Genomic DNA, 25561 nt, shown 5'->3' on the forward strand with positions numbered 1-25561 from the left:
CCCCAGCCCCTTATGGAGGAGGACAGGAGCATGGTTTGAATAGTGAAGCTGGCTAACAGCTGGTCAAGGCCAGGCATCTAAATGGCCAGCTTTTAATCGGAACTGATAATGTGTTCTCATATTTGATGAGAACACATTGAATGTCATTCTTAAACAGTATTAGCTAAATGTAGACCTGAGACTTGCAAACATCTTGTTTGTGAGCTGAAACCATTTTAGATGAGCAGTACGGATGCACGAACTTGCCAGGGTGAGAAAACGTTTAGAAAACTTAGGTAACAGCCTCATTTTTGAATAGCTGGGGAGGAGGAATTCCTTACAGCCTGCTTTTTTTAATCCTGCTTTTTTTTTTTCCCTGGGGCTTTTTTTGGCTTTAATTTTTCTTTTGACATTTCTTCTCTCTCCACTTTTTTTTTTTTTTTTTCCAAACCCCTTTGCAGCCTGGCAGCCCTAACTCTGACCCCTCTGCCAGGCACTAAGGTTTAGTGCTGGGATGTATCCTAACCCTGGACCTTACTAAGCAAATGTCTTTAATAAAGATTTCAAGTTCAAACATGGGCTGTGGCTGGACCTAAATCACCAGAGAGAGACTGGAGCAGCCTATGCTTAATCTGTCCCATGGAATTGTACGGTGGCACAGCGTACATTGGGTGGTTCTCTACCTCCATGATCACTGTTTTCAGTTCAGTAAAAAGATATCCATTGTAAATTGCTTGCGGGCTTTCTTTGTGTATCTTGAAGAGAGCAATCTTGTTTTTGCACAGGTTTTACGGTGGCTTTAGACCTTAAGGTTTGTTTAGAAAGATTTCATAATTAACTTTCTTTAATGATTTTCAAATGTGATGCAGGAAACCCTGACATTTTTGAACAGTACCTGAATGTAATCCACTTTGACGTGTTTGAAAAGTGGAATATAAATGATAGATTTGCATTCACAGGTAACTTTTTTTTTATGCTGGTCTGCTGATGAAACTTAGTTATATGCAAATATTCTTATCAGGAGATAAACAAAACAGGAATATCCAAATCCAGTGACTTTATTTTTTCCATCCTCCACCATCTTTGCTCTTCATTGTTTTCTTTTCCCTCTCCATCCATGACTGTCTCACAAAAGTGATTTTTTTGATCGAAAAATAAAGCAATTGTTTAAAAAAATATTGCCACCAGTAATGAGAATCCTGCAGTATGCAGAAGAGAGCTCTGATCTGCTACCGTGATGTGGTTTAATGTGTTCCTCTGAGTGACAACCACAAAATCGAAACAGTAGTACCCACCGGTCAATTAATAAATGATAGAATATATGCCAGGTATATATATGTGGGCCCCTCTAAGGGTCTGTATAGTGGCACAGACTCATATATGGTATGGGGTCACCTTACTTTAATTTTATACATCATATTTTTTAGTTATTTTTCTTTATGTATTAAAAATTCTTCAGACTCAGTCAATTCTTATAAAGATACAGGAGGAAGATTGATACTCATCTATTCCAATTTTGACGTCCCAAGACGTCCCTCTGATAAGTGAAACATCGGTGTCTCACAAGGAGCATCATCACTCATTGCCAATCGCACTTTTTTCCAGAGTATTTAGGGAAAGTTAAACACTTCTGTGTATGTGCGGCTATTCCGGCATAATTCACAAGGGCTCTGCCAGACACAGTTCAAGCCATGACTTTCATCCCTACAATCAGGGTCCCAAATATATTGAGCAATCAACTTTTATTTGTTACTAGGGATGTGCATTCGTTGGTCCATTCATTTAATTCATTTCGGCATCGTACACATCTCGTGGACGGAAGGTAGGCGTGCAAAACTAATGGTATGCCTGCATGTAGGTGGCTGCCAGAAAATGCTGTGGCAGAGGGACTAAATCACCAGCTAGACTCTCGAGAGTGGTTCCTGAGTCAGTGTGTAGAGAATTGAAATAAATAAATAACACCTTTGGGTGGGCAACTCCTGAAATAAATAGAGATCAGAGCCGGAAGATGCCAGCATTCTGCTCCAGAAGATGGTCGTGAAGCTAACATCGGGTGCCTTCTTCCTATATCAGGAGACAGTCTTGGATGCATATTTGCTGATGTTGCTAGTGTCAAAACCCTTGGTAAAACAGAAAAAGACCTGGGAGTTCTGATTCTTTTAGCTCCTTGGCCAAGACAGATGTGGCTTCCAGTCCTTTGGAATGTATCCATTATGGGACCAATCAACTTGGTCCTTGATAACCAAGGAGCATAACCTACCCCAACTTGTGATTTCTCACCCTCGCGGCTTTGATTTGAAAAGAGGAAGTAATACATTCTGTGACTTTTCCGATTAAGTGTCTAAGAAGGAATCCAAGAAAAGGTCATATGATTGTAAATGGAAGAGGATTGTGGTTTGTGACAGCAGATCCCTTTTCCTGTCCCCCACACAAACTGCTTGAGTACTTTCTGCATATCGGACCAAATATGTAGGGGTACGTCTTAAGTGCAGTTGTGTAGAGAGCTCTTTTCCTCTACAACCCTTAGTCGGAAGCTTCCCATCGAGTCACTGCAGTACCTGGAATCTCAGCTGATGAAAGCCCACTTTAAGCTGCCGAAATCTTAAGGGCTAAAGCGTCTGACCTAGGTCATCCATTCAGCCTGCAAAGGCCGTGAGCTCCAGACTCTAGCAGTGTGTCCACCTTTATACCAAACGTCATCTCAGTAGTGGTGCTTCACAGGTACCCAAGTTTTTGCCTAAGGATTTTAACCTTAGTCGGTTGCCGTCCAGCATTTTTCTCAAGCACATACTCTGGATTGCAAAAATGCTACTACCTTCTATCTGGAACAAACTAAAGACCTTAGAAAGCTCATCCAGCTTCTTGTTTGTGTTTGCCTCAACAAACCAGTAATTGTGTCTGAGATTTATCTAACTGTGGATAGCTGACTGCATATTCTTAAGCTTGTGCTGGTTTGACCGTGGAGGGGCAGGCCCCTGGCTGCTTATTTAAGGACAACCTCAATAGATGTATGTAGAATCCACTCCACAATTTCACCTTCATTCACCGTCCCGCTATATGGATTCCCGGTATAACAGCAGGTTAGCTGAGGAGTCCCATATGTGTGTCTGGTATGTAGTCTTGTCTTCAGAGAAACTGAACTTGCTTTTCTGTAACAAGTGGCCCATGAAGACGGGGGAACGTGCCAGTCTCTCTCATGCCTTCCCTCCTCCTCCTTTTGAGGTGAAGCTTTTACCTTTTAGAATTGAACTGAGGCCTGCTGTGGGGACGGGGAGTGTGAGGGATTGCCCATGCATGCCCAGGAAGAGCTTCTAACACTTCTAGAAAACTCTAGAAAAGCACTGATTGGTGCTGAATGATAATGTCACTTGTATATGGGACTGGTGATCCCATTTTCAAATGACACCTGCTACAGATAAGCAATTTTGCTAAATCTAGAGCTGGACCGTCGTGGTGCAGGAGGTCCTCACTAACAAATTGGGGACTTGTAGCACCTCAACTAGTAAGCTAGCTAAAGCAAATTGTATGTACCCTCCCCCACGCAGCTCCTAGAATGAATTGCAGCTAGATGCTTCTGAGTTCAAATTCAAATATCACCTCTGTGCTATTTGCATACTTACCAGTAAAACATGCATTCCTTCGTGCTATGTGGAGACCTGTAATAATCAATTCAGCTGCACCACAGTTTTCTTTGTACGTATGCAAATCATTGCAGCAGCCCAGTCTTTTCCGCAGAAGACATCACAAATGGGTCTGACTGAGACGAGGCATAAGCAGCACTTACTCTTTTCTCTCTTGTTTGCGAAGAGGGGAGAGGGAGAGAAAGTGAAGAGAAGGTGACGGACAGGTGGGTGGAGTGTCTCACAGAGACCTGTAAAGCATTAATATGTTGTCCATTTTCTACTAGTGGTACCTTGTCATGCACCTAACCGCTTTGTCACACTGACTCTGCTATTATCTTTCGGATAATAGAAGGACTAGGGGGCACTCCATGAAGTTAGCATGGGGCACATTTAAAACTAATCAGAGAAAGTTCTTTTTCACTCGGCGCACAATTAAACTCTGGAATTTGTTGCTAGGGGATGTGGTTAGTGAAGTTCGTGTAGCTTTGTTTAAAAAAGGATTGGATAAGTTCTTGGAGGAGAAGTCCATTACCTGCTATTAATTGAGTTGACTTAGAAAATAGCCACTGCCATTAGCAATGGTAACATGGAATAGACTTAGTTTTTGGGTACTTGCCAGGTTCTTATGGCCTGGATTGGCCACTGTTGGAAACAGGATGCTTGATGGACCCTTGGTCTGACCCAGTATGGCATTTTCTTATGTCATAATATACTACGAAAAGTGCAGAAAAGGTTACATAGTCCACATTTTTAAATATTCAAGTAATACTTTTATTATTCAGCAGTATGGCCACTCCACTGTTTTCAAATAGTAATTTACATAGCAGGGGTCCCCCAATTACCATTTGAAAACAGTGCAGTTGCCATACTAATGAATAATAAAAGTATTACTTGAATATTTAAAACTTTGGACTATGTAACCTTTTCTGCACTCTTCATGGTATATTATTGAATATTGAGTGCAGCCATTGCTCTGGAAAATTCTTGGATATGTTCTTATGTCATGACAGCTGGGGAGAATAGCAAATGGGAATTATTCTTGGCTATCCATTCCTTTTCTGTTAACTCCTACAGCAATTAAGACCAAATCCCCTGTAAATCTTTTGGATATATTGGGCCTGTAGGTTTATGTAGTATATAGATTAATATATGGTATGAAAAGACACTTGAAATTTTGCTTCTCAGGTTATGATTTGTTGCAGAAATGCTCAGACTGGACAAGCACTGTCACACGAATAGGAGGCAAGACAGGAAATACTATGATGTAACTTCTAGATAAAAACTGGGGATCTCCCTTACACTCCAAGTTACATACATTAATGTCCTGGAAATGAGGATTTTTTTGACCCCAGGTAATGCCTATAGGTCTTAACTGCTGTAGGAATTACTATTCAAGAAAATGTATTTTCTTAGTTTTCTAGGTATCTTAGCCAAAGTTAGTTCTGTTGAGCTAGCCTCGTGGTATAAGCTACAGCACTTTAGCATAGTTCAGTTTGTTTTCAGTCCAGCAAATGTTGGCAAAGGGTCTTTATTATGAAGGCAGTATGATCCATCCTGTGGGAGCCCTCATGGAGCAGGTGGTAGAGGCTAAAATGGTAACATGGGATAAGCACAGAGGATCCTGAAGTACAAAAAGTTGAGAGCGCAGAACTACAACTGAGTGGCACATGTTTAAAATGCCCTACTTGAACAATTCATCAACTAGCTTGGGGGTTGCAGTAATGAATGGTTAGTGAGCAATCTGAAATATTAGAAGGCCTAGCAGATATACAGGCAACTATGCAGCTGGGTCCAGCAGTAACTGAGTCCTAGCGGAAATTCAGTTGCTCATATAGCCATATATGTTTGGAAGGCTATACAAAGGACCTAGGACAGCAGCCACACTAGTATGGGTAGAATTTTTTGGATAAGGGAAGGGTCGGGTGCTCGACATGAACAAAGTGGCAGATCTTGTATGCTTATCAGCCTTAGATTTTAGAGTACAAATGAGGAAGACAGCAAACACTGTCTTGCATAAGATCCTATATGTGGTCATGCTGTATGGCTGACAGCTGGGATACAAATATATCCTTGTAGCGTGGAAAGGAATAACTGGATGGAATGGGGATGCTGCCATCTGCTACGTTACTATGAGACTTCCTTCTAGCCCAGTGCTTCTCAGGGCACACCTAACAAGTTGGGATTTGAGGTTATCCACAACGAATATGCATGAGAGAGAGTTGCATGCACTGCAGATCTATCTTAGGCATATTCCTTGTGGACATCCTGAAAACCAGCCTGGCTAGGTGTGCCTGGGTTGAGAAGCACTGCCCTAGCCCTGTGTGGGAAGCCATTGCTCAATGAAAACCCTTAGTGGCCTGACATACGGTTAACATTTAGCCTGTTTCTAGAGGGAGTCATGCTTTGTGTCTCCTGGTTGCAGTTGCTCTTACTGCAATGCTGGGAAGAGGAAAGGTTAGTTACAAATTAAGGATTCTGGTGCCAGATTTCAACTCTGGTTCTATTTAAGCTGAAAGCCCAAATCAGCAGGAGGAAGGGTTGGCCGTTAAATGATCTTGAGTGTATGCATTAAAGGCTAAATTGTACATCTGTGTGCTTGAATATGAACCCAGATGGTTTGTCAGCTTTACATGTAATTGAAGGCTAACTTGGGTCTTCTTTCTGTTTCAGGGTCATCTCCAGCAATGCCTGGAGTCAATAATTTGGGACAGTCCAACTCCAGTAGCCCACGGATGTTTTCTCAGACTCAGTCGCTGATTCAGATGGGACCTGGGCACACTGCTGTACCTTCTGTCCCCTCCGGCTCCAGCCAGCAGGATCGGAGTGTGCCTCAGTACAGTTCCGGCATGCAAAGTGTACAGCGAGGTGCGGTGTACAACATGGCACCCGGCATTACCCAAATGGTTCCAACACATACAACCCAGGGCACCATCACCAATGGACAACCACAGATGCAGAGGCAGCCAAGCCTGGGTCAGGGTACTGCTGTTTCTACTGCTTATGCACAAAACACGTTAGCAAACTCAAACTTGGCGCAGCAGCACAGTAAAGGGACATTGAATACAGCCTTATCAAAGCCCCAGATGGCAAGAGTACCAGCAGCTATGGCGGCTCCAAATCCATCTTGGCAGCAGCAGGGTTTGCAGACTATAAACAACCAGGCCCAAGGCAATAACAGTTTAGGACCATTTAATGCCACCGCTGGTTTCCATATTCAGCAGAACCATCTCAAGATGGCCAGTCAGCAGTTTACGCAAGGCATGCCTCAAGTAGGTCTCGGCACAAACAGGCCCATGGCATCGATGAACTCTACTGTTCCTGGGCAGATGATATCATCTCTAGGTGCACAACAAAGGACAAACCCACCTAGCCAGCAACCCACAGCACCCCAGCAGGTTATGGCGAGCCTGAACCAGCCGGCTCCAGATATGACTGCTTTCAGTCAGGCAGCCAGTCAGCAAATGGCTAATAGAACCAACCTCCACTGTAGTCAAAGCTACCAGGTAAGGGTGCCCAGTCAGGAGCTATCTTTTGCCTATACTAACCAGTCAGGCAGTAGTGGATTGCAAAATTTGTCTGGAGAAACGGACCTGATAGACTCTCTACTGAAAAACAGGACTTCTGAAGAGTGGATGAATGACTTGGATGAATTGTTAGGCAGTCATTGAAAGCTGGAGTTATCTTTTGCGTGTAGGCATTTTTCCTTTTGAAGTTTTCAAGAAATATAAACTCCATTCGGACCAAAAGTCTATGACATTGACATCTGCCTACATTGAGGTGAATGGCTGGGAAAAACAGACTGGGAACGGATCCTTCCTCTCCCAGAGCCTTGAGTTCGTGTGACGAGCCTACAAAGATTTAAGGATCTGCACCGACCATGGCCCCACCTCATCGATAGCCACGTAAACACAGGTTTAGGGAGCGAGAGGGCCCAGTTCAGACCGATCTTCTCCGTCTATAGATTCCAGCCTTGTTTCCAAGATGTCTGCCAACTCTTCAGAAACAGCAGTGTACCCAAACCAAGAGCTCAATAACTTAGATATGTCAACAAGGTAGCAAAGGTGTGTTAAGTAGTACAGGTAATTGTTGTTCTCATGAGTTGGGGCATTACAATAAGACTGCCTTTGCACCTGCTGCCATTATCTAGAAAGGTTTGCGATGCACTCGGAAGGTACTAAGTATTTCAGGTTGTTTCGCTGATTTGGGTGGGGGGGGGGAGAGATCACGAGAAAGTATTAAGACTTGTGTATTCGTGATGTGAGCGGGGAAAACCAGAGACTGGATCACTGAATGGGAAAGCCATTGAGAAGCAATATATTTGCTCAGCCGTGACAGAGGTTTATTAATGCCCGTGACAGAGGGTAAGGTCAAAGGCTTTCTTTCTGGCTCATAACTGCTCGGCGTTGTGGATTTCCTAGGCTTAGCGGTGAGCTGGCTTCTCTTAGTCCATGTACTACTTTTGGCTGTAGCCATGCAAGCCCCTTTAATGAATGAGTTTTGCACTGGGCTGAACTTGAAGCAACATCCTTCACATGTAATATGTTCCTCTTGTCCCCGTTTTATACTTATAAATATATATGAGTAGGAATTTTGTTTCTTTACAGTTCCTAGCTTCTCCTGGTCTGTAACCTGCTAAATCTCTTGCTGGCATAGAAGTATGCTGCCTCGGATAGGCTTGTGATGTCACTAATTGGAACTTCAGTGCAGAATTGAACAGAACACAGAGCGCCTATAGATATATAGATGCGTATATATCTATATATGTGTGTGTGTAGCAAATTCTCAAAAATATGAAGATCTTACTTGAAAAAAATGCGTTTGGCCCTGCTAAATGGAATTAGTTTAATTCTGACGTCCTTTACAGTTTCCCCCAGTGTGCAAAATTTTTTTTTTTTTTTTTTTTTTTTGGAAAAGTCTGCATTGACTCTCCCAGCCTGCAGGTCTGGTAATCTCAGGAGCTTCGGGTACCCCGGGAACAGAGAGCTTGGTTGGGCACCCCTGATGCTGCTTTAGCATAGCTGCAGCCACGGCTCCAAGTGAGAATGAAAAGCAATAACAGGTGGCTTGAATAGTCTGGATCCAAAGCCTCATCAACTACCAAACTTCCCTCCCGTTTTTATTTAAATTTGAAGTGACTTGGACTCTTTTAAGCCAACTTTCTCAGTGACACAGGGGTGTGAGGAGGAATAACAGCTTCAGCAATCACTCGACATGCCTCAGAAACATTTCAAACACTGGCTGGCCCAGCTCGGAATTTCACGGTTGTATATTTAATCAGCATTGTAACACATCCCCCCCCCAAAGCCACAAAAGTCTTGGGGTTTCATTGCCAAAATGTGAACTCTGGCGTTGACGCGCTTGCCGACTCGTGTGGCCCTAGCTCCCAAGGGGTGATGGATGATTCAGGTGTGTGACTGGACAAGCTTGAGCAGAAGCGGCAGAGTGGAAAGACTGACCGAGTCCTTCCACCCCAGACCTTGCGAAAGAGTTCCAGGAACTGCTTGGAGGCGTTTCCACGGTGGACATGGGTGGACTCTGCGTAAAGCAAAGGAGGAACTGTCTTCTCTGGCCCTTAGACTGTATTACCTACCCTCTCTTCTCATCGTGTTTTGCACTTTTCTTTTGAATTGCATTTTAACACTAACAGTACCTTTTTATTTTTTTGTTTTTGTAATCTTGTTAGAGTAGACTGTAGTCTTTGTCCAGCGTTACCAGGTTCTTGAAATTTCTCTGTTCTTTCACTGGTCCATCACTGAAAGAGAGTGCGTTGTAGCAAAGGCATAGAGGTGACTGGATCACACTGTTTAAAGTAATCAGGGGGGTCTTGACACTTTAAGAGAAAAAAAAAATCAAAATTGGGGTGAGAGGAGAGAGAAGATAGCGTAGCGATTTTGGACCTCAAAATACAAAAAGGCACAGAGAAGCAGAGGCAAGTCCGTTAGCAAAGGGTGCCCTGCCTGAGCTTAGTTCAATTTGATGTTGTAGCTGTTGCACTCAAAACTTGCTTGGAGGAAGTGCTCCCGTGCAAAGAACCCATGATTTGATCAGTGTTTTTTTTTTGTTTGTTTGGTTTTTTTTTTAAACGTGCTGCTACTCGTTTTGCACCGGTGTGCCTTGCCTCTCTAGGGGAGGGAGGGGTTTGCTTCATCTCTTGATTTTGAAAGAACTGATAGCGAAAATAACGTAAGCCTGAAAAGGAGGGGAGACGGAAAAGAATCCAAAACAGTTTCACTATTGAACAGAAACGATTGGATTGTAGTCTGAGGCAGAGCATAGCTCTTTAAACAGCCTTACAGTGGAAGGAAAAGATTGTGTGAGCATGGGGAGGACGAGGTTCATATATATAGATCTATATCTATATATATGAACAATGGAGTGTGGTTTGCCTTTTTTCCAACCCTGCTGCTTACTCCATGCCATCGGCATTATCCTGGGTGCAGATGGTGAGAGAGGCCAACCTCCGTGCGGCAGACTTCCACCAAACCCTGCAGCTGTATCGCAGACTGCACACGTGTCTCGCATGTGCCCGGGTATGGAGAGAGGTGGTGGAGTTCTCCCGCTGGCTTTAGACCTGCTTCTGTTTACACGCAGACTGCTGGCGCTTCCAAGCAATAACTCGTAGGAAATGTACCCTGGGCATTTTCAGCCGTTTCTGGCTTTTTTAAAATTCTTTAGGGGGCGGTAGGAGTAGGGGGTTTGGCTGACACTGTCACTGTGGAACATCCGCTGCCTTCCAAAACCTGAATCCAGAAAAAGGGTGCTCACATTTTTATAATACACATTTCCTTTGTGTAAATAAATGTTTACAGTTTTATATAAAAGATGAAATAAGAGCTAGATCTTCTGACTGTATATTTTTTACTTTTTATAGATTTTAAAAACTGTATAATTCTATATTTGTTTTGGGGGGGATTTGGCAGATATGGTAAGTTTTATGCTTGTAAATGGAGAATAATTGAAATTGATGCTAACCTTAAGACTTTTTTTTTTAATGTATAACGACCCCATTAATACCTTATTCTTCTACTTCTCTTACCCTGTTTCACACCAAAAATGAGATCATTCACTTCTGTTTTACCATTATTAAAAAAATAAATATAAGTATTTTGCTAGTGTATAAAAAACAAAAGTCATCATGCTGTGGTTTATTCTTATGTGGTTCTGGTTATTCCGATGGAGGTCTCTTGGAAGCGGACAGCTTTTCCATGTAAAGAGCTAGTTTTGGTAATCTGAGGGTGTTGCGCAAAACACAGTTTCCTGATTTGCGGCATGAGGCGAGTACATCCAGATAATCTGCACAGTTGAAACCTGGTGAGAAGGTTACCCATGCCTTGCAGAGTTTGTCTTTTTTCTAAATCTACAGTTTAAATTTTGTGTTGACACTTTGAAACTTTTATTGTGTAGTAAATGACAGCAGAAAATGACACAGCAATTTTTAAGGGTTGTAACTTCTACTCTATGCAGATGACACAAGTGCTTTATTAGCAACCTAGGGGTCCTTTGTGAAGTCCTCTGCCAGCTCTTGAGAGTTTATTCTAGGTATCTTAACACCCTTTCAGGCCAAACCGATATCGTGCGCTCAGGCTAGCGCATGGATGCGCGTTTTGGGCACACGTCCGTAACTCCGATGCTATAAGGGGATCGGCTCAACCAAAGCGCATGGCCAAACCAGCGTATAGCTAATAGCGCTCAGCCTTTTCAACATTAGCATTTACATGTGCTATTACCTAGTACCCACCTCATAAAACAAAATAATCGTGTGCTTGACACGCACCTTTTAACACTCAAAAATTAACACCAGCCTGGGAGCTGGTGTTGTGTTGAGGTGCCCTAAAACCTGCACAGAAAAGCAAAAAATACTGCTTTTCTGTGGTTCTCACAGGACAAGCAGGATGGTAGTCCTCACATATGGGTGACAACAGGATGGAACCCAATCACGGAACACTTTTGTCAAAGTTTCTAGAACTTTGGCACCTACTGGGCATGCCCAGCAACTGACCCTGCATCCAGCAGGGGTCCCCCTTCAGTCTTCTTTTTTCTGCATGGCAGTAGCCACATGGGTTAAGGAGCTCTCTGGAGATTCCTGACAGGAATTTTCCTCATGGAACTTCATTAAAAAATTTTCAAAACATTCTACCCCATAGGGGCCCCCCCTCTCGATATCCATACTCCGTGGTCGAAAGGTAAGGTTTTACCCTTGTTGCGGTCTATTCCCATCGAGTTATCCCTTCGGGGCCTACTGGCCATCAACCGCACCGCGGCTAAATTTTTGTTGAAGCCATGGGGTCGGGTTTTCGTCGGTGCCCCGACTGTACTGAGATAATGTCCATCACTGACCCACATGGGGTCTGTGTTATGTGTTTGGGGTCCGACCATGATGTCCTAACTTGCACCAAATGTACCCAAATAATACCGATGGGCCGTAAGGCCCGTTTAGAGAAAATGGACTTTCTCTTTAAGTTAAAAACCCCGACTCCATCGATAGCTTCAACGTCGTCCGAGACTGTGCCGTTGACCTCTTACCAGCACTGGGACACTGCTGCTGTTCGACAGTGTCGACAATTCCAATAGTGTCGATAGCCTCCTTGCCTCAGGAAAAGAACTGAGGAGAACATCATGAAAAGCATCGACATTGGCATTGGAAGGCTCCGTCCTCTGGCATCTATGTCGATAGAGCCACTGACAAAGAAAAGGCCCCATCTTCTTCTGTGACCGGTGTCACCGAGGCGTTCCCCACCTTCAGTGGTGCTGGGATCCGGTATTTCACCTTCACCGGTGGACCCTCTGGCTACGCCAGTGCTGGCTCTTACTCCGGTGACGGGGTTCCATGCCCCAGGCTTCCGCGAGGAATTGGATCGGTTGATCCAAAAGGCCATCGGTAAAGCACTTCAGGGCTTCTATCCTCCAACGCCGGTACCGGTCCCCGAGCCGGTCACCGATCGATTCCCATAGCGCTCACACCGCTACTGGGTAGACTGGATGCGTTGATCGGTGCCCTGCCTCCGATGGAACCGAGAGCACTGGTGGGTCCAGTGCCTTCTACACCAATTCCATTATCAGATGATGAAACACCAATTCCCATTCCACTGACTGGGATTTTACCACAGACTCGTCCATCGATGCCTAGGGCTGGTCCTTCAGGATTAGTACCCTTTCTCCCTGCTGGAGATCCATTAGGTGCTGGAGATCAGTCCTACAGTCCTTGGACCGACGATTCGTCCCAGGATACAGATGATCTACCATCAGAGCCCTGTCCCCTAGATGAAAGACTACATTCTCCTCCTCCAGAAGATCTGTTTTTTATCATTTTCATCAAGGAAATCTATGAAACCATTCCTTTCCAACTTCAGACAGAAGAGGACTCTAGGCACAAGATGCTGGAAGTACTCCAATTTCTTGATGCTCCTAAGGAAATCTTGTCCATACCTGTTCATGAAATCCTTCTTGATCTCCTGAAAAGAAACTGGGAGCACCCATGTTCCATCCCACCTGTCAACTGCAAGACAGATGCCACCTTTCTGGTGCAGTCAGCTCCTGGTTCCAGAAGTCTCAGTTGGATCATCATTCTGTGGTTGTTGAATCAGCCCAGAAGAAGGCACGACGTTCAAAATCTCATTCCTCCATACCTCTAGGGAAAGAACAAAAATCCCTGGGTGCTTTTGGCAGGCGTGTCTTCCATGGCTCCATGCTCATGTCTCGCATAGCCTGTTAACCAGTTATACATGACCCAGTATAACAGAGACCTCTTTAAAAGGATCCAGGACTTTTCTGATTCATTACCAGAGCACGTGCAGACTCAGCTCCATACTCCGGCTCAAAAAGGTCTGGATGCTGGAAAACACGAGCTCCGCGCTGCTTATGATATCTTTGATACTGCTTCTAGAGTGTCTGCAGCGGGGATTAGTGCATCAAATTTGGAAATCCTGTGGGAAAGCAGACCCTCTCCTCCTGGTTGGCGGAATGCATTTCTTTTTGCTACCAGCAAGCAGGCATTCCGCCGCGAGACCGTGTGAAAGCAAAGTCGGTCAGGGCCATGGCGACATCAGTAGCGCACCTCCGTTCGGTGCCGCTTACTGATATTTGTAAGGCTGCTACCTGGAGTTCTCGCCATACTTTCGCAGCCCATTATTGCTTAGATAAGGCAGGCAAACAGGATTCTATCTTTGGCCAGTCTGTTCTACGCAATTTGTTTTCTGTTTAACTTCCCAACATCCTTCCACCAACCCATTCGGGGTTTCAGGATGCCCTCTTGACCAAAAATCCACCCCTGTTGTGCCTGTTGCACATCTTTGGGTGCATTTGGTGCTTTGCTCAGGCATCCTCAGCTCGGTACTCACCCATATGTGAGGACTATCATCCTGCTTGTCCTGTGAGAAAGCAGAGTTGCTTACCTGTAACAGGTGTTCTCACAGGACAGCAGGATGTTAGTCCTCACGAAACCCACCCGCCATCCCGCGGAGTTGGGTTCGTCTACGTTTTCTTTTATTTTTTGCACGTACTTTTGCTATTTGCTATATGACGAGACTGAAGGAAGACCCTTGCTGGATGCAGGGATGCTGGATGCAGGGTCAGTGCATTGCTGGGCATGCCTAATAGGTGCCAGTCAAAGTTCTAGAAACTTTGACAAAAGTGTTCCGTGATTGGGCTCCATCCTCACAAGTGGGTGGTGTCACCCACATGTGAGGGCTAACATCCTGCTGTCCTGGGAGAACACCTGTTACAGGTAAGCAACTCTGCTTTCCTCCAACTTAATATTGTTGCGATATTCAGAAAGAACCACAGAAAGCAGCAAAAATGAAAAAACAAAACAACCCCAAACATTTGCCAGCAGTCAGATTAGGAAAACGGATGCTCAATTTACAGGCATCCCTTTTTCTAACCCGTGGCTGTGCAAGGGTTAGGAAAATGGGCACTCATAAAATGAGTGTGTTCCAGGGCGCCCAATGCCATGGACGCGCTATTCCCAGCGTGTGCCTATTGCAATGAGCGCCCAAGAGAGGTGAATGTGCGCATAGAAAAAAAAGAAAACGGGTGCTCAGTTTGGACGCATGGATTTTACACATGCTTTATTGCATCGACCTGTTTCTGAGAGAAAATATTTTCTGATGTTGGTCCTCAGTTAACGCTTTTGGACCTTTATATCATGACCTTAGTTCCAGAATTTTCCATTGGAAAAGGTTTTGCTCTTGTGCATTACCAATACCTTTCAGGTATTTAAAAGTTAATATCGTATCCCCCACCCCCGTATGCAGTGAGAATTTTGCAGAATTGGTACGAGTAAGCAGTGAGATTGTATATGCAGTATATGATAACTGTATAATTTAATTTTACCTTTTTAGGTCAGTTCTTTGGTTCCCTGTAACAAGTTAAGTATGTCGAGCATCAGTACGATCTCAAGCAGGGTATGAAAAATTTCTCCAGGATACTTGTCATAGACTCCCCTCCCCCAAGGGGCCTGCCGCGCCCCCCCCCCCCCCCCCCCCCCAAAGAAGTTTGTTTTCCAGGATGGCAGGCACACATGGTGTGAGGGTATATCTTCCCTGGAGAGTGGACACCCCCTCCCTTCCCCCAGCCCATCGCTCGCTTCTCTTCTTACCCACTCTTCCCTCACATGCCTCTTCACCTTCCTTTTGTCTTTCCACCCCACTCATGCACAATTTGTTCTCTGCTTATGCTCCAGTTTCCTGAAACCACTCCTTTTCCTTGCTGGGGGGGTTGTCTCCCCCCCCCCCTCCCCCATGACCGAGCTGCTCTGCTTTTCTCTGTTTTCTGTGTTGATGCCTCCTGGCAGTGGGTGTTCTCCAGGACCCCTGCTCTGCCATGCAGCTGCTTCCACTCGGGGGGGGGGGGGGGGGGGGTTATTCCTTGCTGCCAAGACTCAGAGCTACTGCCCTTTTATGGGCTGTTCTGCGATAGCAGGGGTCTTTTCTGATTTCAATGTATGACTCCTGCTTCCGCCTGTAGGTTCTTACCAACAGGTGATTAGGTCAGTGTATTTTTTAAACCCTGACTTCAAGCATATTTTGTAATAGGGTTTAGCTCCATTTCAGATAGACTTAACAGTTCTCTTGTTTAAATTTTATTCTTATGGAGGAACAAGTGGAGTTTTTAAACTCCTCTTTCAGCCACTTCCTATCTGTTGCCTGTAAGTTTGATGCTGTTCTTATTGCTGCTATAAACCCATGACATCGCCCTTGTGATGCCAGACTGAATTCCAAAAAAATTATCCTTATTGCAGCGATATGAAAAAAATGCATTATTAATCTTTACGGCACTTTAATTCAAATGTACTTGCTGTGCTCTATTATCCACTTATTCTAGCCTCATAATATGAATAGTGCCTTCCATCCATTAACTGTTTTTTATCTTGAGTTTGTGTTTATCTCTTCTGTCTATCCTCCCCACCCCCTTTCTGCCATTAATAGCAAAATGTTCTTCCTTTTTGGTAGCTGATAATGATCTTTTGTACAATTTGAGAGCAAGCAGGCTCCAGTGGCTTATACAAGATTGTGTTTGACTTAAAACTAAAATGAGTGTGAAATTTCTAGAACCAGTGCTTGTAAGACACAATCCCATTGGGTGCCTTCCAAAAAACTAAGCTGCTTTGGAAAGAAAACAAAGGTTTACAGTCTGTTTACATTTGAAACACAAACTTCTAGTTCTTTCCAGAAGGCTTCCAGTCGTCTTCCTCTACAACATTGCAATGTTGTTATGGGGGGAGATTGAGATGAGAATAGGGATCATAACACTGCAGCTGTGAATTTACGAGTGCTGTTGCTGATGGGAACAAGCTGTTTTGTCCATAAAGTAGTAGTGCCTCCTATGGTTCTCAAAATACCAACTTGGTGGGTAAGTGTTTGACCTGATAACTTGATAAACAGCAAATAACTATCTCAAGCAAAAGTGCCTATTACTGGGTTACAATATCATGAGCCTTCCTTTGCACCTATGTGGCATTCCCCCCCATAGTTTAAAAACCAAAATACCCTTCCCCTATTCCAGTTTACCCATGGCAGTGAGTCCGCAGCCTATGGTGATCTCCAGCACTTTAGTGTATGTACAGTCTGGTCAGATGATAGTGACTGAGATGCTGTTTCCTGGGGTTGATTAAACAATGCTGTTATAGCATCCGCATTGGACAGAAGCTGGACATGGAAATTTAAACCCAGATCTCTTACATGGCAGCTTGCAGCATTGCTACTAAGACATCAACTTATAGCTTTTAGTTGAATTCCATTTATTTATTTATTAAAGCAAATTTTTTGCATGCCTTTCTGCAGCCTACTCAAGGTGCCTTACATTAAAATAAGAAAGCCCAAATACCACTGCTCTAACATGTGTTGGTGCTGTTTAGACGCTCTGGGAGAGTTATCTTTCTCTGATTTCGCTAAGCCTGGATCTTCCCAGCCTGATGATGGTCTGGTTAAGGATCTCTCTGGAGGTATGTTGGATCTTGGAATTTCCTTAACTGGTTCCTCTGTGGGAGATGGCAGTTCAGTGGGTCCTGCTCCAGTTCCTTCTGGGTTTGGACTGGATCACGCTGCTTTTTCTTGGGTGGAGTTTTTTCACGGTTTGCAATCCTTTCTTCAGGCGTAGTCTTCAGCTTCGCCACTCCTGTCGGGTCGGACCCTCAGCCGGTGGCCCCTTCCTCTTCCAGTCCAATGTTAAAGCACCGGAGCACGCCTCTGTTCGCTGCGGGTAATCCCGACAGGAGCTCGGATGGCACTGATGAGGCACATCCAGATTCCCTTTAAGATGGAGAAATTCCTCCGCGACTGGAACCGTATCAGACCATGTTGCAATTCTTTCATAGAGATGAACAGCCGGCCTTGATTTCCCAGATTTTGAAGATGCTGAGTGTTCCTGGTGCAGATTCCATGTTTAAACCAAGGAAGAATCCCATTTTAGTTTACTTGCATGTTAAGCCTCTTGTTGTTTTCCCTGTTATGGACACCATTCAGGAATTGACTGATCTTGAATGGGGCGCCCCAGAGGCAAATTTCAAACGGGGTCTGACATTGGAAGGCCTATACCCCCTGGATCCAGCGGTGAGAGAGCGTTTGTATTTTTCCAGAGTGGATGCGCTGGTCTGTGCCATGTCTAAGCGGACGATTATCCCTGTGGAGGAAGGAGTGGCCTTGAAAGATCTGCATGATAGGAGGATTGAGGCTATCCTTAAGCAAGCCTTTGAAGCAGCGGCGATTACAGATAGCTTCTTGTTGCACCCTAATGGTACAATCTTGTCTGCTTCTCTCTCAGGAAGTTGATGATTCTGGAGTGAATTCCAGAGCGGTTATGTAACCCGCTGCCACCTTTTTAGCAGATGCGGGCTGCGATTTGGTCCATACCTCGGCCAGGCATCGACTGTGGTTGCAAAATTGGTCAGCTGACGCAGTCTCCAAAGTTAATCTTATGAAAATGCCTTTTAAAGGCTCGCTATTGTTTGGGAGCGAGTTGAACAAATTGGCCAATAAGTGAGGCGAATCTCCGGTCCCCCGATTGTCTGAGGGAAAGAAGCAGTTGTAGCGCCCCCCCCTCCTAAGGTATGAGTGGCTGTTTCTGAGGTTCCAAGAGCTTTTGGAACCCCAGGTGGATCCTCCCAAGCTTCCCAACAAAGGTTTGTGGACCTAACTTTGGGAACAAGAGAGAGGGTGCGCCTCTCTCTCTTATCAGAGGTGGGTCGAGATCACATTGGATCAGTGGGTCCTGGAAGTAATACGAGATGGATAAGTGCTGGAATTTTTGCATTATTCCTCAGGCAGTGTTCATGGTGTCTCCATGCCACTCCCTGCAGAAGAAGCAGGCAGTGGAATCTACGCTTCTAAGGCTCCTCCAGCTGAGGGCTGGAGTATGGGGTGATATTCCATTTTTGTTGTGCCCAAGAAGGAGGGCTCCTTTCGTCCCATCCTGAATCTCAAAAGTGTCAACCGTCATTTGAGGTTGACTCATTTGTGCTTGGAAACCTTTCGCTCGGTGATAATGGCCGTGCAGTAGGGGGAGTTTCTGACCTCCCTTGATCTGTCCGCTTACCATCTCATTTCCATCTTTTTGGAACACCAACGGTTTTTGTGTTTTGCGATGTTGGGGTGCCATTATAAGTTCTGGGTGCTGTCTTTTGGGCTAGCCACCACTCCCAGAACATTTTTCAAGGTTACGCTGGTAGTAGCGGCAGCATCGAGAAGAGATGGGATCCTGGTACACCCGTATTTGGACGACTGGCTGATTTGAGCCATGTCTTGGGAAGAGCGCTGCTTGATGGACCCGCAAGGTGATCTCCTTGTTGCTGGAACTTAGGTGGTGAACCTGGCCAAGAGCAGTCCTCAGCCATCTCAGTCGTTGGGAGTATCAGGGTGTTTGGTTCGACACGAGGCAAGACAAGGTATTCCTGCTAGAAGTTCGGATTCAGAAACTGATGTCACGGGTTGTTGAAAATCTGTTCTCACCTCAAGCTTGCAGGAGGCTCACCTGAGAGAGAGTGTTTCCTTGACCTCCACAAACTGGTTGATAATCACAGGAGATGCAAGTCTCCAGGGTTGGGGAGCGCTCTGTCGGGTGCTGACGGCCCGAGGGAGTTGGAATGCCAAAGAGTCCCTCTGGAACATCAATCGCCTGGAAGCCCGGACTGGCCGGTTGACATGCTTGCAGTTCAGCCTCAGACTGCAGGGTCAAGCGGTCCGAGTGATGTCAGACAATGCAGCCTCCCACCCTGTTCAAGAGTAGCTTTGGTACATCCCATTGGTCCTGAGTCCATCTGTCTACACCCTAGGAAAGGAGAAATTACTAATTACCTGATAATTTTATTTTCCTTAGCGTAGACAGATGGACTCCCGCTCTCGGCTGCCGAATGCTTGTGTCGAGGGTCCTCCTGTGGGGTTACGTGTTCCAGGGTATGTGTTCATCTGGTCTCTAGATTGGGGTACATATGTTCCTTGCTTGAGTTCAGTGTTTTTTTGTTGTTTGAGTACATTAATGGTTGACTTATTTTTGTTTAAAAAGATGTCTTTATTCATTTTATAAGGCCAAACGTGAAGAACAGTACACCTACAAAATACTTTCCAATTGTAACAGTTGAATATAGAAAAGATTTGGTAACCACTCAACGATGTTCCAGTAGGATGTTACTTTAAAAGAAAAAAAAAAAGTATAGTGTTGGAGGTTATATTTGTATCAAATGCTTGGTGTCCTTCTCCTTTTCCCAAGACACCCCCCCCCCCCCCCAAATATAAATGAACCAATGCAGATAGACATAGATGATATAGAATATCTAGCAATTTGCCTTCCCTTTAAATATATACATTGGGAGATAAATCACAAAAAACAGCTCACATTGATGTTGGTCGGTCAGGTAGAGAGACCATAGCCCGATGGATTTAACTGAGCAATGAAAGGTCCCCATATACTAGGAAATTGCTTGGTCCCCTTACCATTACTGCCCATGCACCACGTATTGAAATCTAATAATAAAAGATCTAACCTTTCTGCATGCCAAAGAAAATGTAGGAGCATCTCCCTCAACCCATCTAGCCAATATACATTTCCTTGCAATGCAGAGCCCTTTTGCCAACAACATCATCTCACAATCATTGCCTGAGGCCTCATCTGGTATACCTTCCAAAATACAAAGAAGCTTAAGCTGGAATAGTGAGCTGCAATTTATCAAGAAAAAACTTTCTAACTTGTGCCCAAAACTGTTGTATGGGGCCACAGTCCCAAAGGCAGTGTTGCAGCATCGCAGTGGGTTCTGAGCACCTGCGACAACTTGGACTCTCAATGAGCTTCATCCTAAACACTCGCTGGGAAGAAATGATAATTCTGTGGAGAATTAGCAAAGGTTGTTCTCTAATCAATATCGAAAGTACCTCGTACATTACTGTTTAGCATGACCAAATTGTCCTAGAGGTCCTTCCAAGTCTGTCTCAAGATCCTGATTCCAAAGCAAAGCTAATGTGGACCGAGTACGAGATTTAATAGTAGAATGCAGGAACTTGTACAGCCCTGCTAAGGAATGTTTCCCCCCACGATAGAGACCAAGTAATCTCTGAAAGGGACCCATAGTAGGAGACAAGAGTCTAGCTTAATCATTGTGAATGTAAAACCATGAGGCTCTAAATAGTCCAAAAAATCCTTAGCTTGAAAATTAAAAATTTCTTGAAAATATTGAAAGGAAAACATCCGCTTATTCCGATAATGAAGACATGAAACTTATCCCAACCCGCCAGTGATAAATTTGTGAAAAAGGAGATGCTATCTCAGACAGGGAACCGTGGGTTTTCACAGATTGGCAGCCAAGGCGAGGCCTTCCATGGCAGAAACAGCATTTTCCGCATTGCACACCAGCCATACTGCATATATTGAATAAGCATATTAGCAGTGAAGTGTCTTCAGCACCAGCATGCAGCAAGAAGCTTAGGCTATATGGATGAACAAGTACCACTTCCAATCAAACATCTTCAAATGAAATCTTTTCCGAACAGCCAATCTCCCCATAGTCCATAGGGTGCACGTCAAGTTGCAATAGCAAATGTTGGGGAATCCCCAGCCGCCCTCTAATTTGGGTACCATGAATCTTCCTGTGGACACCCTAGCCCTCCAGCCGTTCCATATCAAGCTGGAACAAATACGTATTATAATTTTCAAATTCTTAGGGAACAACACCAGTGGCAACATTTGCAATGGGTATAGCAGCTTAGGGATAAGAGATAATTTAAGCAGCTCTTTTCGTCCCATTAAAGGTAAAGGAAAATTCATCCAGCCTAATGTGCGATGTTGAAACTCCTTAATTATAATAGGTACATTAGCTTGATACCACTCCTTAGGATCTCTGTGAAATCAAACCCCTAAATACTTAATGCAAGATATCTCCCACCTCAGAGAAGGGTCCCCAGTTGTCATGTAAATGCCCCAAAATATCTAGTACTTCCGATTTTTCCAAGTTTAACTTAAGTCAAGAAAAAACCCATATTCTTCATAAATTCCTTAGGTAGTAAACATTTAGCGCATGGTATAAATAAAAGAATATTGTTCTCAAACAAAAAGGTCTGAAGAGGGATACCTTGGTAAACCACATGTGCCTGGAGTAACCCATTCACTCTGGCCACCTAGGGTTCCATAGTTAAAATAAATAAAGAGGAGAGAGGGCACCCCTATCTAGTCCCTCGGAACAACTGGAACAGTACAGAAAGAAAACCATTAACCCATATCCTCGTCATCAGATTGCTATAAAGCACCTTAATTGCTTGAGTTATGAACCCCGAGGAGCCAAATAACTGCAATGTACTAAGCAGGAAATCCCAGGAGACCCTGTCAAATGTTTACTCTGCATCAAATCCCACCAGGACAGGGTGTACAAAGGCGCCACATTTGCATAAATCCAGCGATGTCCACAAGTAATAGAGACATGGGGGTGATATGAATGGTTGACTGTTCTTAATCAAGTCTCTTTTGCTAGTCTGTCCACAGTTGCTTTTGAAGAGAATACTGGCAGACTGGTGTCACCGCAGAAGTATGTAGACTGCGATCTCTGCTTGCTCGGTCTCCATCTGCTGGCAGAGGAGCACAACCCACTGGTCCTGAGTCTGTCTGTCAGGTAAGTAGTACAATTCATCCTTCTGTCTGGTCTTCTAGTCTTTCTATTTTTGGTGAATAAGATATGCATCTTGTATTATCTTATTCTCTTTTTCAAAAGTGAGGTTCTCAGCAGGATGGCAGTCCTTGCATGTGAATGACATTCGAAGGAGCCTGTCCCAGAACTTTTATGTCAGTTTCTACAACTTTGATAGTGTCTCAGTGAGTGTGCCATTATACCACATGGGAGCCCCTTTAGTCTCTTCAGCAGAACCCACTGGTTAGTTTCTCACTGTCCTTGCCGTGCTGTTTCTCAGGTAAAGTTTGCAGGTTTGTCACAAGCCCCTCTTCCTCTTCCTCTTAATTCCTAGATAGGTGTTTTGGTTGTTCTAAGTGTTTGTTCTGTTCCTTGTGCCCGACTGATGCACTGACAGGTTTAATTTTGCTTCCCTGATTTTCTGGCTGTCCATGGGTAAGTAAACCAGCAGCTTCCCAATGATGCCCCCATCCAGGTTTGTCTATCACAGTTTCCCATGATAGATGTAATCTGTGCCTGGGAACATCTCATGATGTCTTTGAAGTGTCGCCTGTATGTGACCATGACTTCCATCCTGAACTAATGGATAAACATTTTGGATACTGAGGGACTGTGATCCATTGACATTGAGGGTCCTGGGAGCTGCATAGGACACTTGAGATGCATCGGCATCAAGAGAGCATTCCACGCCCTCTACGTATGGCATCAGTAGGGACAGTGAAGAAACACCAGCGTCTGTTTCTTGGTGTGTGATGCTAGGAGTAGGGATAGTCCTGCTGCAGCCGAGAACCCCCCCCCCCCCCAAAAAAAAAAGCAGTCCTCTGGAGAGGAAAGCTAATCATTACCAATGGCCTGGGAACTGCACCAATCTCCAGAGATTCAGGTGTCAGCCACTGATGCACCTCTTGGTTCCCAGATATGGTCATCCTCCTGTCTTCTAGTTAGTGTTGGCATCTGTTATCTTTGAGGAGGAGCTAAACAAAAAGATACAGCAGGCCCTGGACAAGGCACTGCAAGGCCTCGCTGGTCCAGAATCTGATTGGTGTGGTCTAAAGTTGAATCTCTCCAGCTGCCTGGCAGGTTCCCCGATAGATGATCACCAGCCCAAGGTGCTGGAGTTCATAAGAACATAAATTGCCATGCTGGGTCAGACCAAGGGTCCATCAAGCCAAACCAGGCCACAAGAACCTTGTAATTACCCAAACACGAACAAGAACCCATGCTACTGATGCAATTAATAGCAGAGGCTATTCCCTAAATATAATTGATTAATAGCCATTAATGGACTTCTCCTCCAAGAACTTATCCAAACCTTTTTTGAACACAGCTACACTAACTGCACTAACCACATCCTCTGGCAACAAATTCCAGAGCTTTATTGTGCGTTGAGTGAAAGAATTTTCTCTGATTAGTCTTCAATGTGCTACTTGCTAATTTCATGGAATGCCCCCTAGTCTTTCTATTATTCGAAAGTGTAAATAACCGATTCACATCTACTCGTTCAAGACCTCTCATGATCTTAAAGACCTCTATCATATCCCCCCTCGGCCGTCTCTTCTCCAAGCTGAGCAGCCCTAACCTCTTCAGCCTTTCCTCATAGGGGAGATGTTCCATCCCCTTTATCATTTTGGTTGCCCTTCTCTGTACCTTCTCCATCGCAACTATATCTTTTTTGAGATGCGGCGACCAGAATTGTACACAGTATTCCAGGTGCGGTCTCACCGTGGAGCGATATAGAGGCATTATGACACTTTTCTTTTTATTAACCATTCCCTTCCTAATAATTCCTAACATTGTTTGCTTTTTGACTGCTGCAGCACACTGAACCGACAATTTTAAAGTATTATCCACTTTGATGCGTAGATATTTTTCCTGGGTGGTAGCTCCTAATATGGAACCTAACATCGTGTAACCACAGCAAGGGTTATTTTTCCCTATATGCAACACCTCGCACTTGTCCACATTAAATTTCATCTGCCATTTGGATTTCCAATCTTCAGTCTTGCAAGGTCCTCCTGTAATGTATCACAATCCGCTTGTGATTTAACTACTCTGAATAATTTGGTTTCATCCGCAGATTTGATAACCTCACTCGTCGTATTCCTTTTGTTTCATCCGCAGATTTGATAACCTCACTCGTCGTATTCTCCCATATCCTCAGCTGCACCTCCTGAAAGATGTTATGAACTGGGACTGCTATGATGTTCTTAGAGGGCTCCAAAAACTGGAGGATGTCCAGCATTTTATTTCCTGTCTCATTCTCCACCATTCTTTGAACAAAGCCAGCGAAGATGAATAGGTCCTCAGGAAGGAAAAGGGTCAGAGGTGAGATGCACTGATCCCTCATCAGAGGTACCCCCAAAAAATTCAGAATCAGACCCCAATTGGTAAGACAGTGAAGAAAAAGATGGCGCCAAACCCACTGACATGGCCTCAGAAAGGGGACCCCTTAGCAGCGCTGTACTTGGACCGGTGCATATATATATATATATATATATATATATATATATATATCTGGAAAGGAATACGACGAGTGAGGTTATCAAATCTGCGGATGAAACATATATATATATATATATATATATATATATATATATATATATATATATATATATATATATATATATATATATATATATATATATATATATATATATATATATATATATATATATGTTTCATCCGCAGATTTGATAACCTCACTCGTCGTATTCCTTTCCAGATATATATATATATATATATATATATATATATATATATATGCACCGGTCCAAGTACAGCGCTGCTAAGGGGTCCCCTTTCTGAGGCCATGTCAGTGGGTTTGGCGCCATCTTTTTCTTCACTGTCTTACCAATTGGGGTCTGATTCTGAATTTTTTTGGGGGTACCTCTGATGAGGGATCAGTGCATCTCACCTCTGACCCTTTTCCTTCCTGAGGACCTATTCATCTTCGCTGGCTTTGTTCAAAGAATGGTGGAGAATGAGACAGGAAATAAAATGCTGGACATCCTCCAGTTTTTGGAGCCCTCTAAGAACATCATAGCAGTCCCAGTTCATAACATCTTTCAGGAGGTGCAGCTGAGGATATGGGAGAATCTATTCTGTGGTTCTTGTTAACAAGAAGGCAGACACGGTTTAGCTCATCTAGAATACTCATTTTGTGGTGGTCAAATCTGCTCTCGAGTCCTAGGACCCACTCCTTGGTGCCCCTGGGGAAGTATTATACGACCCAGGGTACTTTCAGGAGAGCTGTATTTCAGGGAGCTATGCCAAATGCTTGCATAGTGTCCTACAGCTCTTTACGGGCCAGTATATGTGGAATGTATTGAAGCAGAAGCATGACGTGGTGAAACAGCAT

At 44.3% G+C, this 25561-nt stretch overlaps 1 protein-coding gene across 1 annotated transcript in view; it reads left to right on the forward strand.

The window, feature by feature from the left end:
• Positions 1-10719, forward strand: part of MAML1 (mastermind like transcriptional coactivator 1) — a 49745-nt gene extending 39026 nt beyond the window's left edge. Inside the window, exon 5 of the mRNA XM_029583693.1 lies at positions 6273-10719. Within this exon, the coding sequence (XP_029439553.1) occupies positions 6273-7270 (998 nt within the window). The 3' untranslated portion in view covers positions 7271-10719. The remainder of the gene's footprint in view (positions 1-6272) is intronic.
• The last annotated feature ends 14842 nt before the right edge of the window (positions 10720-25561 follow it).

Source organism: Rhinatrema bivittatum, chromosome 18 (assembly GCF_901001135.1).
Source record: "Rhinatrema bivittatum chromosome 18, aRhiBiv1.1, whole genome shotgun sequence".
NCBI lineage: Eukaryota > Metazoa > Chordata > Amphibia > Gymnophiona > Rhinatrematidae > Rhinatrema > Rhinatrema bivittatum.